General features: G+C 55.6%; 2 protein-coding genes across 2 annotated transcripts; one reads left to right on the top strand and one right to left on the bottom strand.

The window, feature by feature from the left end:
• Positions 1-1,214: 1,214 nt before the first annotated feature.
• Positions 1,215-9,132, top strand: SYNGR4 (synaptogyrin 4; the record flags this gene model as incomplete). Its single annotated transcript, XM_081216364.1, has 4 exons — positions 1,215-1,319; positions 7,108-7,345; positions 8,519-8,658; positions 8,899-9,132. Exons 1-4 carry the CDS (start codon positions 1,227-1,229, stop codon positions 9,130-9,132), a joined length of 705 nt encoding a protein of 234 aa, XP_081072490.1. The 5' UTR covers positions 1,215-1,226.
• Positions 9,133-11,997: 2,865 nt separating this feature from the next.
• Positions 11,998-19,271, bottom strand: KDELR1 (KDEL endoplasmic reticulum protein retention receptor 1). Its single transcript, XM_081215955.1, has 5 exons — positions 18,978-19,271; positions 18,209-18,309; positions 17,808-17,966; positions 13,805-14,057; positions 11,998-12,739 (listed from the first exon to the last, which is right to left on the bottom strand). The coding sequence occupies exons 1-5, from the start codon at positions 19,066-19,068 to the stop codon at positions 12,705-12,707; spliced, it is 639 nt and encodes a 212-aa protein (XP_081072081.1). The 5' UTR covers positions 19,069-19,271; the 3' UTR covers positions 11,998-12,704.
• Positions 19,272-19,935: the final 664 nt, after the last annotated feature.

Here is a 19,935-nt window from a genome sequence, read left to right on the forward strand (position 1 = left end):
CCGCGCGCAGCCTGCCAACGGCGGGCGGCACAACGTCCGCTGAGGCCACGCCCCTGCTCCTGTCAGCTCCAGAGTAGGCGGGGAAAGAGAGGGGCGTGGCTTTGGCGCAGCCAATCAGCTCCAGCAGAGGAGGAGCGAAAAGGCGGGAAAAAGAGGAACCAAAGGACGGTTGAGGTGGTGCTAGGACCAGGAGGGGAAGGTGGGCGGAAGGAAGAGCGGGCCTCCAGGTGACGTTGACCCGGCCTCCAGAGTAGGGGTGACCCTTTGTCAGTCAGCCTCACCCCCAAGTGTCACCACCCCCATTCCACGTCCTTAGAGGGAAGACCCCGACTCTCTGAAGGTAGCTTACTGACGGGGGCATGGCCTCCTCATTCTGAGGGGACAGCTGAGTTCCGAGCCCATGTTCCCTACACATCTGAGGTCCAGACCCCCGACTTGAGGCAATGCACTTTTATGAAGATGGACCTGAACTCTAAGGGGAGGCCCTGATTCTAAGGCAATCAGCCGCAATCAGGAGCACAGCCTAAAATCTACCCTGAGCTGCTTGGGGTCTCCATCACGGGTGCGGTCACCCCAAAGCCTGAAAGGGATCCCCCTGTTTCAGACCTCCCCGGGGTTCTGATCGCCATTCCAGCACCCGTAGTCCCTCGAAAATCCCATTAACACAGTCCTTAAAATGGGCCCTCTGGCTCCTGTGTCAGGGCATCACCCCAGTATCCTGCCTTCTCCCCGCTTATTCTGCCTGGCCTGGCATCTCCCCACACTGCACCTCCACCTCTGGGGCCCTCCTCAGCCTGCATTCCTGACTTCTGGGACCCCAGCAGCTCCCTCACCCTGTGCTCCTACCTCTGGAATTCTCAGAAGCCCCCTCCCCCCACACCCTAATTCATGGAACCATCAACCACCCTCTCACCCTGCGCCCCCATCTCTAGGACCCTTACCCCAGCATCTCCTTCACCCAGGCACCGACTCCTAAGAACCCTCACCCTATATAACCCCATCCTGGGACTACAAGGACCCTCCCATCCCCTGCCCCCTACTCCTGGAACCCCTGGCAGCCCCTTTACCCCGCACCTTGGACTCTAACCATCCCCACACCATCCCTCTTGTCTTGTAGCAGCTGAGCCCCCAGGGTGGGCCTGGAGCTTCCGGACAGCAGTGCCCAGCAGGCAGCGCCCAGCATCCCTGCTCCGGCCTCCCAGGGCCTGGGCAGCAGAACAGCAGGCATGCACATCCCAGAAAGCCTCCAGGACCTGGCCGACAGTGAAGCCGTGCAGTTTCTCAAGAGGCCAAAGACGATCGTGCGGATCTTTGCAGGGGTGAGGCCCTCCTGTGGCCCAGCTGCCCCGTGGGTGACAGGAAGCAGGTGTCTCACCTCCCAGACCCAGTGCAGAGAGAGTGGGGGGGAAAGAAGGGGTCAGATGGGGAAAATGAAGCCAAAGGGAGCTCATAACGGAAGTCACCCTTTACTGAGCATCTAACTATAGGTCCTGCGCTATTCTGAGCACTTATTAACTCTCCTGGGGAGAAACAACCCTGCAAAGTGGGTGCTATGGAGCCCCATTTTTGAGAGAAGAAAACTGAGGATCAGAGAAAGTTAAATAATTTTTTTAAGGTTGTGCTGTCCAATTTGGTAACCACAAGCCACATGTGGCTATTCTAATCTAAACTAAATAAAATAAAATATTCAGGGAATTCCCTGGCAGTCCAGTGGTTAGGACTCCACACTTCCACTGCAGGCAGGCTGGGTTCGATCCCTGGTGGAGAAACTAAGATCCCATAAGCTGCATGGTACGGCCAAAAAAAAAAAAAAAATAGAATTCAGTCACAGTGGCCACATTTCAGCCTGGCGGCTCTCATATTGGACAGTAAGGATCTAGAACATTTCCATCATGGTGGAAGGTTCCATTGGACAGCGTTGGCTAAGGTCACACAGTAAGAGGCAGGGAATCAGACTGGGGTCTGTGAGATGCCAGAGCCCATTCATTTCCACCTCTCAGACAAGGGACCAGGAGAGGAGCAGGGGCTGGGGCCTCTGTGGGGAAAGATGCACAGAGGTAGGAAGAGAATAAGAATATGTAATGTAGACCTAGGATGCCAGAGGGTAGGCGGTCACTATGTGCCAGGCACAGTGCCAAGCAAGGGATTTACCTGCATTCGTTTCATCATTACCGCATTCGCTAAGAGTCAAGACACCTGGGGTCAGATCCTCATTCAGCCCCCGACTTTGCTGTGTGACCTTGAGCCGATCACTGCTCCTCTCTGGACCTCAGTGCTTGAGGAGTTAAAGCTGTGACTGTGGGCTTTACGCTGTGCAGCCTCCACGGCACTCCTCTGACAGAGTTGGGAACCGAGGCCCAGGGAGATGATGAGATTTGATCAGGGTCAGGAGAGTAGGTGGGATGCCTGGGATTGAATGCAGGGTCCTATCCCAGAAGGATCGATCCAGCCTGACTGAGAATCCTGGTTCGGCCACATGATCTCCATGTAGAGTGACATCCTCCCCTGCTTGCCTGGGTTGGTCCTGGCGTAATTATCAGCAGCACCTCCTTTGATTCTCAAAAGTGCCCCATTTCATTTGATAACTTCCCTGGTCACCCCAGGTCTGTGTGACCTTGAGCAAGTGACTTGATTTGTCTGAACCTCCACACCCTCCTACGTATAGTCCTTCCCGCTCACCAGGAAAGACTGACTGTGTGTGTGAAAATGAAATCAAGGCCCCTAAACTGATCAGCGTGCGCCTGGCAAGTAGCCATCCTTCCTTCGATAGTGATTATTATTGGGACCAACTTGTGATCGGGGAGAGAGGGATGGGTTTGGGGGCCGTAGGGAGGTGGGGACTCGTGTCCATCGTCGTTCTCACCCAAAGGAAGGGGTGAAAAACTCACTCCGCATCCCAGTTCCAAGTCCCTCGCTGGCCTTCGCTCTTTCGCCCCTCACCACGACCCTATGTCGTGAGCGTCATTACACCTGTTGGACCCAAGGGGAAACTGAGGCTCACAGAGGTTGAGCGACTTGCCCAAGGACGTCACCCAGCTGGAGAGCGAGTCAGAAGGATGCACGGGCTTGGGCTTGGCTCTGATGCTTCAGAAGAAAGGGCGGGTGGCGAGGGAGAAGGGGGTGGGGAAGGGCTGGGGGGAAGGGCCTCCGACTGTGCCAGACGTTTCAGTCACAGACTTTGCCTGCCACCTCCCTCCTCCCTCCCGCCTGCCCTCTCCTCCTTCCCCCCTGGCCCAGCTCCTCGGCAGGGAGTCTCTGGGCAGCTGGTCCTCCCGTCCTTCGTCCTTCTCACGGCTGCCTGCCAGCTGGTGCCATAACTAATGAATCTTTGCTCCCTCCCTGGGGACAGGCCAGGAGGGGTGTGGAAGGAGGTCTGCCTCGGGCTTCAGAGGCTTAGGGTCCCTCCGGCCCAGCCAAGCCCCCTTCTTGCGTGTCCAAGGTTTTTGAGGTCAGTGGACAGGCAGACCGCGGGCCTGGAAGTCAGGGGGGCTGGATTCCAACCCCCTCCCCCCATGACTAACCTTGAGAGGATGGATCCCCTCTCTGGCCAGTCATGAGAATTACCATCAGGGCCGGGTGTCCACGTCTTTGCAGCACAGAGACAGACTGGGAAACTGAGGCTCCAAGAGGTGAGCAATTTGCCCAAGGCCAGCCACCCAGCTGTCGGAGTCAGACGCGGCTGGCTCTTTCCACTGCACAGTCACGGCTTTCGATTTATCACCTGTGAAAGGGCAATGGATTAGTAACCGCGACCACGCGGGGCCCCCGGGGCTGCAGGGGGGGGGGCGCGCAGGTAAAATGAATCCGGGCTCGAAAATGATCAATGGGCCTTCCCGTCCTTGACCTGGTTCTGCCTCGGCCCAGCAGGGCAAGACGCTCCCCTTCTGCGGACTCAGTGCGGCAGCCCTGAAACAGGACGGATGTGAATACCCTCCCTTAATGCTAAAGTGCTGGACAGAAAGAGGGACTAGTCATTATTATTATTATTATTATCTGTTCTTTTCATTCAGAGAAGGCAATTAAGGCAAAGGGGAGAGGAGGATGGACAGAAGCTGAAGGGTTTAGGGGGTCCCTCCTCTGCCTCTCCCGTCCCCACTCTGAAGGGCAGGGCAGGAGCAAAAAAGAAAGGCCAGAGTCATTCACTCAACACATTTGCAGAGGTCCAGTCTGGTGCTGGGTGCTGGGTGTAGAGAGAAGGGGCCCACGTGCACCCTGTCCAGGAGGAGTTCCAACTCTAATGAATTACCTTCCCCTTGTCTCCTCCCTCCCTCCTGCCCCCAACACTACCACATCCAATCAATCACCAAGTCCAGTGTTGCGTCCTAAATATCACTGGCTTCCCCAGAGCCCTGGCCTCAGCCTTTCTTCCTGGGCCCTCCCATCCATCATGACCAGGGAGATTTTCTCTAACTCCCTGTCTGACGCTGGCCATCCTCTGCTCAGAACCCTTCCATGCATAAAATTAAGTCCAAGCTAGAAAATTAATTTTTGCCAGGGCTCCCAAGTCCAGGCCCCTCGGTGTGGTGCTCAAGGCCTCAGGGGGTCTGGTCCCTGCCTGTGTTTCCAGCCTCACCTCACACCACATCCTTCAGATGAGATTTGTCTCCAACCCCTGCAGGAACTTCGCTCTGCAGCATCTGGCTTTTGCACACATGGTTTGGCCTGCCTGGAATGCCCTTCCTCCTGTCTGCCTGCAAAACTCCTCATTCTTTTTTTTTTTTTTTAAGTTTTATTGGAGTATAGTTGATTATAGTTGATGTTGTGTTAGTTTCAGGTGTACAGCAAAATGAATCAGTTATACCTATACATATATCCACTCTTTTTTAGATTCTTTTCCCATATAGGCCATTACAGTCTATTGAGTAGAGTTCCCTGTGCTATACAATAGGTCCTTATTATCTCTTTTATATATAGTAGTGTGTATATGCCAGTCCCAAACTCCCAATTTATCACTCCCCAAAACTCCCCATTCTTTAAGGTGCAGTTCAGGTCTCACCTTACTTCTTCCTAAATCCGGCCCCCTGACTTCAGTTCCTGCTCAAACCTTGACTCTCTCCCTGAGCGTAGGCCCCAGCCTCCTCCCCAGACTCCCAGCCTCCGGTCTCACTCACCCCAGTCCACCTCTGCGTGGCCCCACAGGGCTCTTCATACACCCGGAGCTGACCCTGCCTCTCCCCTGCTCTCAGCCATTTCATGGCTCCCTACTGACCCCCAGACAAGATCCCACTCCGTAGCCTTTCTCACCCTGCAGCGTTCCTTACAGGCCTCACCGCATCCAGAAAGCCCTCCTGGACCAGCTCCCACCCCCATCACATACACACACTGGTTCCTTCCATATCTGGTGTGGCCCCTGCCACGCTGCATTGTGACCATCTGGGACAAATCACTGGGGCTTCAGATCGTCACTGAATCTCATTGATGGGAGCCCCTGCCCTCGGGGCTTCTGGTCCAGCCGGTGGCAGCATATACAGCAGGGGCTAAAGCAGATTCGGGGGCCAGACAACTTGGGTTCAAATCCAGGCACTGACTCTCATAGCTGACTGACTTTGGGCCACTCTTCACCCTTTCTGTGCCTCAGCTCCATTATCTAAAAAAACGAGGGTGTTAATAGTGCCCACATCCTAGGGTGGTTGTAAGGATGACACAGGCTAGTGCTTGTGGAGTACATCGGTGGTTTCATAAATGAACAGGGTTAGGTGGACAGTGGTACCCCAGTGTGCTATGTGCAGTGTGTGCACAGACAAAGGTGACACGGCTAGCGTATCGGTGAGGCTGCATTTGCTTTTTTTTTTTTAATTAATTAATTTATTTATTTTTGGCTGTGTTGGGTCTTCGTTGCTGCGTGCAAAGACCTAGTTTCTCTAGCTGTGGAGAGCAGGGGCTACTCTTTGTTGCGGTCCCAGGCTTCTCATTGCGGCATCTTCTCTTGTTGTGGAGCCCAGGATCTAGGCGCACAGCCTTCAGTAGTTGTGGCACACGGGCTCAGCAGTTGTGGCGCACAGGCTTAGTTGCTCCACGGCATGTGGGATCTTCCCGGACCAGGGCTCGAGCCCGTGTCCCCTGCATTGGCAGGCGGATTCTTAACCACTGTGCCACCAGGGAAGCCCTGCATTTGTTTTTTTTTTTCTTTTTTTTTGGCTGCGCCATGTGGCATGTGGGATCCTAGTTCCCCAACCTGGGATCGAACCCGTGCCCCCTGCAATGGAAGTGCGGAGTCACCACAGGACTGCCAGGGAAGTCCCAGGCTGTATTTGCTTTAAAAAAAAAAAAAAAAAGCCTTGGGAGTTCCCTGGTGGCCTAGTGGTTGGAATTCAGCTCTTTCACTGCCATGGCCCAGGTTTGATCCCTGGTCGGGGAACTGAGATCCCACAAGCTGTGTGGTGTGGCCAAAATGTATTAAAAAAAAAAAAAAAAAGCCTTGAAGCAAAAGGTGAATGTTTATTAGGTACTGAGTGTTTATTACACTTCTCTCTGTACGTTTCTGTGTCTTTGGAATATTTCACAAATTCCTTTTTTAAAATGGAGAGGAATTAGTGGAGCCGGGAGAGAGGAGGAAGAAGTGGCGGCCAGAGGGAAAGACTTGAAGGCAGAGAGAATCAAAAGGATAGCAGATACTTATTGCCCTCTCTTCCCGAATCCCGGGCACGGTGCATTTCATATTGGTACTTGGGTTTGGGGGCAGAAGGCGAGCATGAGCGAGGCAGGGGTGAGTCGGGGGAGATGAGGGGCTGGGACTCTGTCCTGGGGGTGCTAGGGAGCCATGGGGGTGCGGGGCTGGGAGCTGGGAGGGGCAGGGTGTGGAAAGAGCCCCTGGGGGGCCGTGTGGGGAGACTTGGAGGCAGGGAGGCCGGGGAAGAGGCTGGGGCAAGGGCCCAGCGGAGAGGACGAGGCCTGAGCTGGGATGGAGGAGAGGGGCCGAGGGGCAGCGGGAGGATGGCTCTGGGAAGCTCTGAGGATGTGACCGGGAGGGAGGGGTCAGAACCACCGGGAGGGTGTACGGCGGGGCCCCCACGCCCGGTGATGGGGACCCGCCCGGGAGGATGAGCCGGTCTGGGGAGACGCTGAGCCCTGCTCCGGCCCCTGGGACCCCGCGTCCCGCACCCACAGGTCCTCTCCCTCATCGTCTTCTCCTGCCTGCTGACTGACGGCTACCAGAACAAGACCAACTCTTCGCAGCTCCACTGCGTCCTCAACAGCAACAACGCGGCCTGCAGCTTCGCTGTGGGAGCCGGCCTCCTGGCCTTCCTCAGCTGCCTGGCCTTCCTCGCCCTGGACGCCCATGAGGGCCGCATCGCCAGCAGCCGCTTCAACACGGCCTTCCAGCTCCTGGACTTCTTCCTGGCCGGTGAGCCCCCCGGGCACTGCCCTTGACCACCCAGCCGGCTCTGACCGTCCTCCACACGTGACCCAAAGCTTTGTCCCTCACTTTTCAAAGCTCTTCTGCACCTGCTGTTTCCTCCCGGGGAATCATTGCCCATCCCTCAGACTCAGGGTAAGGGTCATCTCTTCTGACCCTCAGACTAATTCTAGAAGCCTCTCTCCTGCCCAGCTTTTTCCTCGCATTCACCTCCCTTCTTCACAACCTTTCTTGAAAAGCCACCGGTGGCAGTGGCCAGAGGTAGGGTGCAGGGCGCAGAGTCAGACAGACCCAGGTTTGAAATCTCACCTCTGGCGCCTCCTCAGTGTGTGGGTTTTCTCCCCTCTCTGAGCTTCTGTGGAAGCTGGGATGAAAACTCCCACGTTCAGGGTTTTTCTGAGGATGAAATTCGAGAAAGGACTCCTGCGGTGATGTTGATATTTATCGGGCACATCCCCTGTGTCAGGCACCGCTTCAGGAGCTCCCCATGCCTGCCTCATTTCTTCCTCAGAACCACCCAAGGAGGGAAGTCCTGTTCAGATTCCTATTTCACAGAGGAGGAAACTGAGGCTTGAGGAGGTTGTGTAATGGCTGCCGGGTGGCAGATCCAGGCTTCCAAGCCAGGCCTGGCCTCCTAACCAATGCCGAGCACCCTAGATGGAGCCCGGCACACAGTAAGCGCCAAATAAATGCTCGTTCCTTTTCCTCAGGCCCCAGGCTCCTTCCTCTCCTTTTCTGCACCTGCCCAGTTCCAGCCACTTAGGGCTGGGAGGGCCCCTGAAGGTCACCGAGTCCAGCGCTGTCCAAGAGAAGTTTCTGTGAGGACGGGAATGTTCTGTGCCTGGACTCCCCAACACGGGAGCCACGGGCCACGTGTGGCCGCCGAGCACTTGGAGTGTGGCCAGTGTCACCAAGGGGTGGAATGTTTCTTACTTCTATTTTAATCGACTGGAATTTTTGATTGAGTGAAACATAAAAAGCCACAAGTGGCTGGCGAGCCCCGTAGTGGACGGCACACCCCACTCCAGGAGGTGTTTTGCGGCCGGCTGGGAGGGAGAGGCCGTAGCAAGACCCGAGGCCCCAGCCCGAGCCACCCTTCCTGAGCCCTCTCTCCCCAACTCACGCCCCACCCCGCCCCTCTTCTCTCCCTCGACCCCCCAGTCCTCTGGGCAGTCATTTGGTTCGTGGGATTCTGCTTCCTGGCCAACCAGTGGCAGCATTCGCCGCCCAGACAGTTTCTCCTGGGGAGCAGCAGCGTCAAGGCCGCCATCTCCTTCGCTTTCTTCTCCATCCTCATCTGGGTGAGGAGGCTCCTCCCTGCAGGGTGGGGTGGTGTGAGTTAAGAGGGCTAGAACCTACCACCCAGCTCCCCAGGACCTCCGCAAGCCCCTTTTGTGGCTTTGGGCAAAGCAGGAAGAAGGCGCCCCTTCCTCCCAGCAGACGCAGCCCAGTGTGGGCATCATCCAGTGAGCTGTGGCACAGCTCCCGCCTGGGCCAACCTCACCCAAGCCAGCCTCCAGCTTGCCCTCCTCTGCCTGCAGATACTCCAGGCCTACTTGGCCCTCCAGGACCTCCAAAATGATGCTCCAGTCCCCTACAAGCGCTCCCTGGACGACGGCGGCGTGGTGCTGACCTCTCTCTCCCCGCTGTCCGCCGCCAGCCCTGTCAACACGCGCATCACCCGTCTCCACAGCCTGAGCTACACCAGCTCCACCCTGTCCCCCCATCTGCCCACTCCGAAGGCCCCCCGCCTCACTACGATGCCCGACACCTAGACAGCCTCATCCACACCAGTAAAGAGAGACTCCTCCCTCCAGAAGGGTTTCTGAAAACTGCCCTCTGTCCTTCTCATATCTGTTTCTCTCCGGTCCCTCGAGTGGCCAGGGGAGGGGGGAAATCCTATGGGGTCTCCTCAGGGGTCTCTGTAGCAGGTCCCACTTCCAGCCCCCATCCTGGACTCTCCCTCTGGGCGCCACCTTGATAGCTAGGGGCAGCGACGGGAGGGAAACCCTTTTCTCAGGCCTGTGACACAGCGAGCCCTTTACTCCTTGCACTGGCCACGGGAGGGAGGCACGAGGTGCCCCACTGTACAGCTGAGGAGCTCAAGTTCAGAGACAAGATGCTTCCGCCCGTGGAAAGGGCTCTAAGGAGAACCAGGGCCAACACTGGGACCGGCCTTGTCTCCAGGGCCCACATCCTTTAACTCACCCCAGATGACAAGGGACCCACTCAAACCCATGCCATGGGAGGAGTGGTTAAGGGAACAGGGGATGGCAAGTCCATGACTGGGGTCAGGGGAGATCCTTGTCTTCAAATATTTGAAAGCTTGTCTTAGGGAGCCCCAAAACTAATCGGGGACTCGGGCTTGGGCAACAAAACGCTCCTGCCTGTAGGGACCCAGCAGGTAACTCCAGTGGGTGAAGTACCCATGAATCAAGTGGTGGGGCAGGGGCCGAGTCTGGGGAGGGGCAGCCTTCACTCAGCACCCAGCGTTCAGTACCACAGCCCGGGGGTGTCCAGAGCAGCGCTGTCCAGGACTTTCCTAGTGGTCTGGCGGTTAGGACTCCACGCTTCCACTGCAGGGGCACAGTTTCGATCCCTGGCTGCAGAACTAAGATCTCACATGCCACGATGCAGCCAAAAAAAAAAAAAAAAAAAATTATAGAGCAGCGCTGTCCAATGGAAACAAAGTGTGAGCCATGGGGGACAGCATTTAAACTTGTCAGCTGGCCACGTGAAGAAAAGTAGAATGAAACAAGTGAAATGAATTTTCATGTATTTTATTTAACCCAGTATATCCAAAATATGATCATTTCAACATGTCATCAGTATAAAAAATTACTAGCCAGGTAGCTTACATTCTACTGCACTAAGTTTTTGAAATCCTTCGCCTATTTTACAAGGACAGCACATCTCAATTTGGGGTCGCCACATTTCAGGTGCTAATGGTCACCGTATTGGATAGTGCCGCTCTAGAACCTTCCTGTTTTTCTAGAACAACCGGACATCCGTTTCTTTTTATGTGGAATTAGTTGGCAAGGAATACCAAAAAAAAAGCTTACTGTTTTGCTGGCCAAACCAAACACACCCACACAGGGGTCACAGTGGCTGCAGAGCATTCATTTACAAACTGGGAAAAGCAACGTGAGTTTGTGGGGAGGCAAATGTGGGCTCCGTGGTCCCCTTTTTTGGTTTCCTGTGTGGCAGTGCTCAGTGCTGAGGGTGCAGAAGGAAGTAGGCCGTGGTCCCTGTGGGCACCTGGAGGAAACGGCAGCCATGCGGTGGAGTGGGCAGGGTTCCGGCACGGCAAACGGGAGGACCCAGAGCTCTGGCCCTCACTCTGTCACTAGCTGGATCACCTGGGACGTGTCACTTCATCTCTCTGGGCCTGAGCGGGGCTGGCTATCAAACTAGAGACTTGGACCAGATTTAGATTGATGGTTTGAGGGCTGCGTTCAAAGAGGTGCCCCCTCCCGACCCTGAATCAACCCAAGCAGCCCTGCTCCTGCATTTTCCATATGAGGCTTCTGGACAAATTCCTCTAAACAGAAGGTCCGTTGGCTTAGCTTACAAGAAAGAAAGAAAAAAACCTTTGAAAAACCCCACAGCAGTGGTTAAACATACAGGATCCAGCAGCAGGAAGCCAGGGTACCAACCCCACCTCTGCTGCTCACCCGGCTAAGCCTCGATTTCCTCCGCAACAAAGCGAGGGTGCTCTGAGGGTCCCACAAGCTCACCTGTGTGACGCACATTGCCTGGCGCTTATGAAACACTCAGAAACGCCAGCTACCTGCCTCCGGAAGCTTCCAGAGCCATCCTACGGGAGAACTGGAGGCGGCTAAGGAAATTCTCAGCAGACATCTAGGGCATTTGGCGAAATCGGGGGGCAGAACTCCAAAAGGTTACAAGGGCCAAGCAAGTAAACCAAGTGAAGGAAAGGCCAGGTGTGAAGCCAATCTGGAGGGAAACATGGAAAAGATTTGACTTTCCTTTGAACTTCACAAAACCACAAAACAACAGCGTCAGCCCAGTAAGAGATGGTATCGACCCCTCAGCCAAGTCCTGGGGTCTTGGTGGTGGAGGGAGGGGAGGCTCACGTCCCAGCCATTCACTCCAGCCATCTGCTGCCACCCAGACACGAGGACCCGGCATTCTCAGACTGACGGGTTTTTTTTCAAGAGAAGCCAGAAATCCCGATTTTAATGTGAAAATCTGTTTTTTAAAGGCTGGCAACCAATTCCTTTTTTTTTTTTTTTTTAAGAAAACATAAAGCAGTTCAATACAATACAAAATGATGGGGGGACGGGGGCTGTCCCTTGGTGACTTCCAAATCACAGGCTTTTGGAGGTTGTCCTCTGCAACCCTTAGATTAGGGAGAATTGTCAGGGAAGTTCTGTGCCAAGATAAGAAGAATCTTTGAGATTTTTTTTCCTCCACAACCTCTTCCCTGGTGGAGTCATGAGGAGTCAGGGTGCAGCTCAGAGTCTCAGGAAGCCCAGTTTCTAATCTCCCTGCTCCTCTCAGGCCTGGATCGCCTGCGGATGGCAGACGGGATAAAGCAGAAGCAGAGAGAGGGGCTGGGGTGCTGGGCGGACCCCACAAACGCCAGAGAGAGGGCAAGGAGTAGCCAAAGAGAGGCATCGTTTTCCTCAGTTTATTTCAAGAGAACAAAGAATCAACCATCAGTTCTGTACAAAAACGTGGCCATAGAGCCATGGTGACCCTTGGGCCAACCCCCTTCCCATGCGCCCCTAAATTGCCAAAACACAAGGACATGACCAAAAAACCCAAACTCTGGAAAAAATTATTATGAAAAATCAGGGGAGAACTTCCCTCCCCTTTTCCCTCTCCCCAGTGCAGAAGTTTTTTTTGGGGGGATGGGGGGTTGTGTCCATGGCAACGGTGGGAGGTCTGGCAGGCGGGTGTCGGCAGATTTAGTGTTTGGCAACCGGTGGGGCTGAAGGGTTAGGATCCAGAAGGAAGCCAGGGGGCTCGGGGGAGGGAAATGATCTCCAACCCCGCCGTGCCCCACAGGACACTCGAAAACAGTTTATAAAAATTGGGGCCAGAAAGTAGAAAAGAAAGGAGTCATCAGAATCAAAACCTAAACAGTGGAAAGATTTTTTTTTTCTCCTCTAAAAGGCAAAAAAACTACAAACAGCCCAGGTCCTGAGCTCCCCCAAGACTTGGGTCCTCCACTGCCCCCTGAAACCCGGCAGGAGCAGGGCTGGGGAGTACCGAGAGGTGGGTTCTTAAAAAAGTTCCCCTGGATGGGAAGGCTCTTCGTCTTTCGTCGCCTTCCTCTGCCTCTCGCAGCTGCCCCAGAGAGGGATGGCAAAGACCAGGGCTACGCCGGCAAACTCAGCTTCTTCCCCTTGAGGACTGGGAGGAGAGAAAGGGGGGCGGGCATGACCAAGGGGTCCCTCGCGGAGGGGACAGCCCCCCACGCCCACAGCAGGGGCTTGGATGCTGGGCTGGGCAGAGATGCAGGAGGGGCAGCCCCAGGACTCCGGATTATCAGCTGGGGGTGGGGCCGGGGACCAGGCTCCCGGCCTAGGGGCTGAGCCATGGAGCCCCGGATGAGGCCCCATTTCTCCTAATGCTGGCTGCTCCTCTTCCATCCTGGAAGGGCTGGAGGCCTCGGTTCTTGGTTGGGGGGGGGGGGCGGCGCTGGGGTCAGAGGGCCTGGCAGGGCTGGCTGGGCAAGACCACCCGCTTCGGCCCTCCCAGCCTTAATCCTGAGGGGGCGTGGCTGCCTTCAGGCCTCTGTCCTCCTGTCTCCTCTTCCCTTCACACTCACTGACTGAACTTCGAAGGTCTTTGCTTTAATCATCATCTCTAAAAGGCCTCCCCCGACCACACCCCCTCCATGTAAAGTAACCCCCTCACCCTCCACCGTTGTCCACCAACACACCCCTGGTTTCTTTCTGTCACTGCCCTTCTCCCTGTCGGCAATCATCTCTCTTGTTTATTCACCACCTCCCCCGACTACAGTACAAAGGGAGCGGAGGGCCTTGTCCATCTTTTCTCCTAAGGTTGTATCCCCAGAGCCTAGCCCCGGCCAGGGACATAGAGAGGGCTCCATAGATTTGTTGGTTGAATGAATGAATGAATCTTGGTGGGCCTGAGTCCCTGAGGGTAAGGACAGAGGTCCATGAGCAGAGAGGGGGCCCTCCCTTCTCCGAGCGCTGCTGGGGCCTGGGAGACGGGAATTCTGGATCTGTTACGGGTGTGAGACTGAAAGACTTTGGATCTGGAACCTTGGGGCAGGAGGAGGGCTTAGGACACATTCCAAGAGAGGAAACATCAGAGGCCACCCCTGCCCCTCTCTTTGTCCTATCTTCCCTCGAGGGATCCAGGGCTGGGGAGATGAAGCTGGGGCCCCAGGGAGGGTGGGAGCTGGGGAAGGAGCAGGCTCCCTACCAGCCGGCCCCCCACGCTGGCTACCTTTGGTGATGTAGAGGTAGAAGAAATCACAGTAGAGGACCGTCTGGACCAGGCCTGCCACGATGGCGATGAGGTCGAAGAAGCCTTCGAAGTGGTAGCGCCAGATCCAGTTGAAGAGATAGAGCGTGCGGTAGACACCCAGCGCAAACAGGTAGTGGCTGGTGATGGTCTCCGCCTCGCCTGTCTTGCTCACCATGAACAGCTGCGGCAGGATGGCCACGGACTCCAGGTAGATGGAGAAGGTCCAAAGGATCTGCGGGGAGGCCGGGGCGTGGGAGCAGAGGGCAGAACGAGGCGGGAGGGGAAACAGGGCAGAAGAGAAGGGTGAGGATGGCAGACATCGTGGCTACAGGTGCAGTGATGTTGGAGAGTGGGTGACAGGTACCACGACGCCTGCCGGTCACTCACTGTGTGCCAGACACCACTTTCCTGCCCCACCTGTATTCTCTCGTTTAATCCCCATGATGACCCCATGAGGGAGGTACTATTATCAGCATCCCCTTCTTTTTTGGTTGTTGTTTCTTGGTTGTGCCGCAAGGCTTGAGGGATCTTAGTTCCCCGACCAGGGAGGGAACCTGGGCCCTGGCAGTGAAAACACCAAGTCCTAACCACTGGACCACCAGGGAGTTCCCAGCATCCCCTTCTACCGATGAGGAAACTGAGGCCCAGAGAGGGTAAGAGACTTGCCCAGGACGTGGCTAGGAAGCGGCAGAGCTGGGATTTGAACCAAGGGTTCTGAGCCGGTGTTTGTGAGCACTTTGAAATTACACCTCTCCCAAGGGCAGCCCAGGTTGAGATCTTGGCTGTGAGATGTCCCTTCTATGAGATCTTGGGCAAGAGACCCAGATTCTCGGAGCCTCTGCTTCCTCACCTCTAAAATGGGGATGATTTTGGGAATTCCTTGGCGGTCCAGTGGTGAGGGCTCCGTATTTTCACTGCTGAGGGCCCAGGTTCAATCAATCCCTGTTTGGGGAACTAAGATCCCACAAACCACGTGGCACAGCTCCCCCCACCCCCAAAAAGGGGATGATTTTCCTGCCCTGGTAGGGGTGACATTCAATGTGCAATCTTTAGAGACATAAATCAGACTGTGTCACTCCCTGGCTTAAAACCCTCTTGTAGCTACTTCTTATCACATCCAGAATAAAACCCAAGGTCCTAACCTGGGCCTTCAAGGCCCTCCTCGATCCAGCTTCATCTTCTACTCCCTCCCCTCGCCCTCCAGGCTACACTACCTGGGCCTTCCATCTGGTCCTCCAACACACCATGCTCCTTCCTGCCCCAGGGCCTTTGCACTTGCTGTTCCTTCAGCTCTTCCCCCAGACAGTCACATTCTGCCTTTTCCACCTCCTTCCAACCTCAGCTCATCAGTCGCCTCCTGAGAGAGGTGCTCCCTGACCATCCTTCCCCCTGGATGGTCACATCCCCTGTCTTATCTTCTTCCTGGCAGCTCTGACCAGACTGTGAGCTCCATGAGGCCCAGGAGCCTACATCTTGGGCACCCTGTGGGCCCAGCACCAGGCACAGTGCCTGGCACATATTCGATGCCTGGATGAATGCGTGAGCGATTGGAAGCAAGGTCCCCAAGTGCTTGTCACAGGCCACCATTTAGGGAGCAGTGACAAGCATCATTCGTGAGCAGGACAGGGCATCACAGGAGGGAGAGACGAAGAGATGGCAGACAGCTGTCAGCCCCTTTTCAGTCCTCAGCTCCCTGAAAGTCCCACCTGGGATGACTTGTGATCTGTAGACCCACCGAAACCTCCGCTCAGACAACAAAACCAGCTGGCAGGTGTGGTTCCTCCTGGGTTGTTTTGGTTTGTGGGAAGGAAGTGGGGACCATCAGGATGTATTCCTAAGAACTGACGTTTATATAGCATTTACTACATCCAAGGCACTGTTCTATGCACCTTATGGGTATTAACTGGCTTATGCCTTAACCCTATGAGGTAAGTTCTATTGTTATCCCCCTTATACAGATGAGGAGACTGTATCCCCCTTATACAGATGAGGAGACGGAGGCCCACGGGATCAGTAACTCGTCCAAGGCCACACAGCTAAGATGTGGATGGAAACAGATTCCTACCCAGGCAGCTAGACTTCAGGGCTTGTTCCCATAATTACTCAGAATCCACCAGCGAGGTTCTTAGTATATCAGGTTACTTGAGGCTCTCGGGAAACATACCCATTAAATTGATACATACCGATTGTTAGCCTTGGGGAGTAGAATCATGACGTAAGAGGAGAGAGAAGGACTATTGCATTTTACTTTATCTATTTGTGACGTCTGAATTTTTAAAGAATTGTTTCCTTCTATGATTAAAAAATAATTTTTCAACATGCACCTATTGATAGCATGGGCTTTGAAAGCAGGCAGACCTGGGTTCAAATTCTGTGAGGTCTCCCCTCTGAGCCTCACCTCAGTCCTCCAAGAAATAGGGATGAGGATATCCACTTCCCCAGGAGGCCGAGGGATCAGACGGGATGATGACAGATTTGGAATGGCCAGCTCGGAGCAGGACACACAATTGGTGCCAATACTTTGCACAAGTGACCTCCCCCCCTCTGAATGAGGGAACCACACAAGCTGGAGTCAATAATCCTGGGTCCTGGTCCGGCCTCCTCCACCTGGAGCAAGCCCCACTGCCTTCCCCCAGCCTCGGTCTCCCCATCTGCAAAATGGGCCCAGCTCAGTGGGTGCTCCATGCAAGGTGATGCTGATGATAAATCTGCAAAGTCCAGGCCCTGCAGCCAAGCTTGGGGCTCCTGCCACAGTGCAGTGCAGCCTCCCTCTGACATTTCTGGGACCCCTGGGTCAAAGTCACCCTCAGTCAGATTTGTCTAGCCTGCAGGGTGCTTTTAGAAATAGATCTGGAATCTGTAGCCAAAACTGTAAAGTGAGATCCCTCAGGAAAACTCCTGAATTGTGGCTTGTGTTGAAAACATCATCACATCTGGCTGCTCAGTGGCGGCTTGCAGAATCTTAGTTCCCCGACCAGGGATCGAACCCATGCCCCCTGCCTTGGAGGTGTGTAGTCTTAATCACTGGACTGCCAGGGAAGTCCCAGGGCCAGCTTCTTACAAGGCAGGAGTGAGTGGTCCTGGGGGAGGAAAGACTGCTCTGAATTTGATTCCTGCCAGCCCCAGGAGGCAGATCACAGATTTAGCAAAGGCCCTCTCAAAATTCCTCCCAGGAATTTGTCCAGGTCCCACCAAAATGCCATGCAATAAAAACCATGACAGCTAACGTTTAGGAGTAAAAGGATCCACATGGTCCTAAACACTGCAGGCACTGAACAAACATGGACCGCACTTCCTACCTACTGCCAGACACTGTGCTTTACCAATATTAACCCCTCATCAAAGCCTATGAAGTAGGAACTGATTATCCTCATTTCACAGACAAGAAAACTGAGGCACAGAGAAAGTACATGACTCGCCCAAAGTCTCACAGCTGCTAAATGGGCTTCAAATCCCAGTTCTCTGGTTCTAGAGTCTCTGTGTCTAACCACTACGTGATGCTGTCTAATCTCGGTAAATCCTCACAATGACCTGATCTCGACTTTACAAATAGGGAAACTGAGGCACAGAAAGGTCAAGTTCCATGCCCAAGGTCATGCTAATAGAAAGTAACAGATCCAAACCCAAGTAGCCTGGCCCCCCAGAGCCCCGTTCCCAACTCCTGAACTATTCATTAGGCCAATGACTTTGGAAGAGTCATTTCAACTCCCTAAGCCTCAGTTTTCTCATCTATAAAATGGGGCTGCTATGAAAAGTAATGAGTTAATGTATGTGAAATGCTGAGAGCAGCGTCTGGCACATAGTGAGTGCTGCTACTGTTACATTACTATCATCTGACTCCAGAGCCCCTGTTTTGAACTTTATGTCCTAAAAGAAGGAAGTCTGAGCAAACCCTACAGAAGGAAGCCTCTGAGTGGGTCCACTGTCAACTGCTGTTCTCCCACAGCCCACCCCACCACTACAGACCCTGCAGGTGGCCTACCTCTAGAGGGGTAAAGTCATGGTTGACCAGGAACGCCAGGATGGCCGTGGGAACAACAAGGAACTCCACTCGGAACGTGTCGTGGTTCCCATCGTAAGTGGCTTTGAACTTGCTGTAAATCATCCAGACCGTGGTGAAAGAACAGGCGATGTAGACCACCTGTCGAAGGGGAGGATGAGGAGGGTGCTTCAGCTCCAAGCACAGGGTCCGAGCCCCCAGTAGACTTAGACCCAGCCCCAGGAGTCCAGGCCCCCAGCCTCTCCCCCGTCAGGCTTAGCAGTCTGGACCCCTAGCCCCCTCCTCCCTCAGACCCAAAAGTCTGGGACCCACATTCCCTCCTCCCTTGGACCCTCCCCGGCTCCCCCCTCAGGAGGGCCCAGCAGGTTAGGAAAAGGCTTTACCTTCATGCACGTGTTGTAGAGTGAGATGTAGTTGGTGAAGAGGTCCAGGTAGCGGGCAGTGAACACCACAGCAAACAGGACCTGGCTCTTCCCCGAAATCCCTGCGGTCCAGAGAAATGGGGATGGGGGAGGCTGAAGGTGGGCTGCACGGCCAACAAACCGCGGCCCAGGGCCCCGGGCGAGCCAGAGGGGTTCTGGAGTGCAGCTGTCCCTGGAGGCCTCCCCAGCCCCGCCGGCCTAAGCAGGGCCCTTTCCCACGGCCCACAGGCAGGGGGCAGCCCGGCCCCAAAGCTACTCCAGCCCGAGGCTCTGTCCCAGGCTAGGCCTCGTGGCCACCTCCGGTCCCCTCAGGGTCCTCCCACAGTCCGGATCCAGGGTGGAGCCTCGGGAGGACCCCACTTGACCTCCGCCCTCCGGAACAGGTCGCCTACCTGCCGCTCCCTTTCTGGCGGCCACAGTCCACGTCACCAACTCCCAGCCGCCTCCCTGCCTGCCACAGCTCCCTGTTCCCAGCCCTGGGAACCCTAAGGCCACCCAGATAGGGGCCGGGGGAGGCTGAATTGGGTTCCTGGAGCCACCCTCACCAAACTGGATGCATCCCCAGTCTGGGGAAAGGAGCTGACCCCCTGGTGACCCCGGACCTGGAAGGGGGATCTCCAGCAAGCAGTGGCGGGGAGGGACCCGTCCCCCTATGCCTCCAAACCCTTCCCCGAGTTCTGGAACGTCTCCCGCACTCTCCCCCTTTCTCCGGCCCCGGTGGGCGTCTCACCGGCACACGAGCGGGACTTCCAGATTTTGAGCAGCAGCAAGATGATGGCTAGGAGGTGGGAGAGGTCTCCCAGGAATCGGAAGAGATTCATGGTTGAGGGGATCTGGCAGGGCTGGGCTGGAGGGAGTCAGGCTGAAGGGGGGCTGCCCCCCGGGGCTGCTGTTCTGGCCGGGCGGCTGGGCTGGGGGCCGGGAGAGGTGCCCTCGGGTGGGCTCCGCTCCGGGGAGGGGGCTCTGGGCGGGGGCGCCGAGGCCGGAGCTGGTGGCCGAGCCAGAGCTAGGAAGAGGGAGGCGGGAGGGAGGGGGAGGAGTCCGGGCGGGAGGCTCCGCCCCCGAGGGCGGAGTCCCGGCTCTCCGGCGCCCCCTACCTGGCACCTCCCCGCTTGCAGAGTTGGCGCCGAATTTACCCCTCTAAGGCCGCCTCCTAGGAACTTGCGAGGTCGCTGGGATCGGAAACTTGCAAATCCGGCACCAGTTCCCCCAGGCAGTCTGTGCCTCTGTAAAGGTTGCAGCCCAGCCGCACAGATTCTGCCCTTGACAGCGATTCGGGAGGCAGGTCTCTGAGCTTTAAAAATCCTAGACAGGGACCCAGAGGCTGGCTTTTCAGGGGACTCCAGCTGCAATCCACTCAAAAGACAAGAGAGCAGCCCCCAGTCCCTCTCTCAGACTCAGAAGTCTGGGTCCCCAGCACCTTCATCCCCCAGGAGCCAGGAGTCCAGGACCTCAACCCCCTCCTCCCCCAGGACCCAGGAGTCCAGGACCCCAGCCCCTCCTCCCTCAGACCCAAGAGTCTAGCCCCCCTTACTTGGGACTTAGAGTCCAACCCAACAATCTTGTGTCTCAAGCATCCTAGACCCAGGAATCTAGATGCACAATCCCTTCCTCCCTCTGGGACCCACAAATTCAGGTGTCCAGTCTCTTCTTTTTCAGAGATGTAAGGCTTTACTCCTGCTCTCCCA

The sequence above is a fragment of the Mesoplodon bidens genome, assembly GCF_964165515.1.
Source record: "Mesoplodon bidens genome assembly, chromosome: 18".
Taxonomy (NCBI): Eukaryota; Metazoa; Chordata; class Mammalia; order Artiodactyla; family Ziphiidae; genus Mesoplodon; species Mesoplodon bidens.

Excerpts from the sequence above, each read along its gene's own strand:
- KDELR1 (XM_081215955.1), bottom strand. The coding sequence starts at position 19,068 with ATGAATCTCTTCCGATTCCTGGGAGACCTCTCCCACCTCCTAGCCATC. Across the intron at positions 17,967-18,208 it reads TCTACAACACGTGCATGAAG|GTGGTCTACATCGCCTGTTC; the intron begins GTAAAGCCTTTT and ends CCCCTTCGACAG. Across the intron at positions 14,058-17,807 it reads ATGACTTTACCCCTCTAGAG|ATCCTTTGGACCTTCTCCAT; the intron begins GTAGGCCACCTG and ends GCCTCCCCGCAG.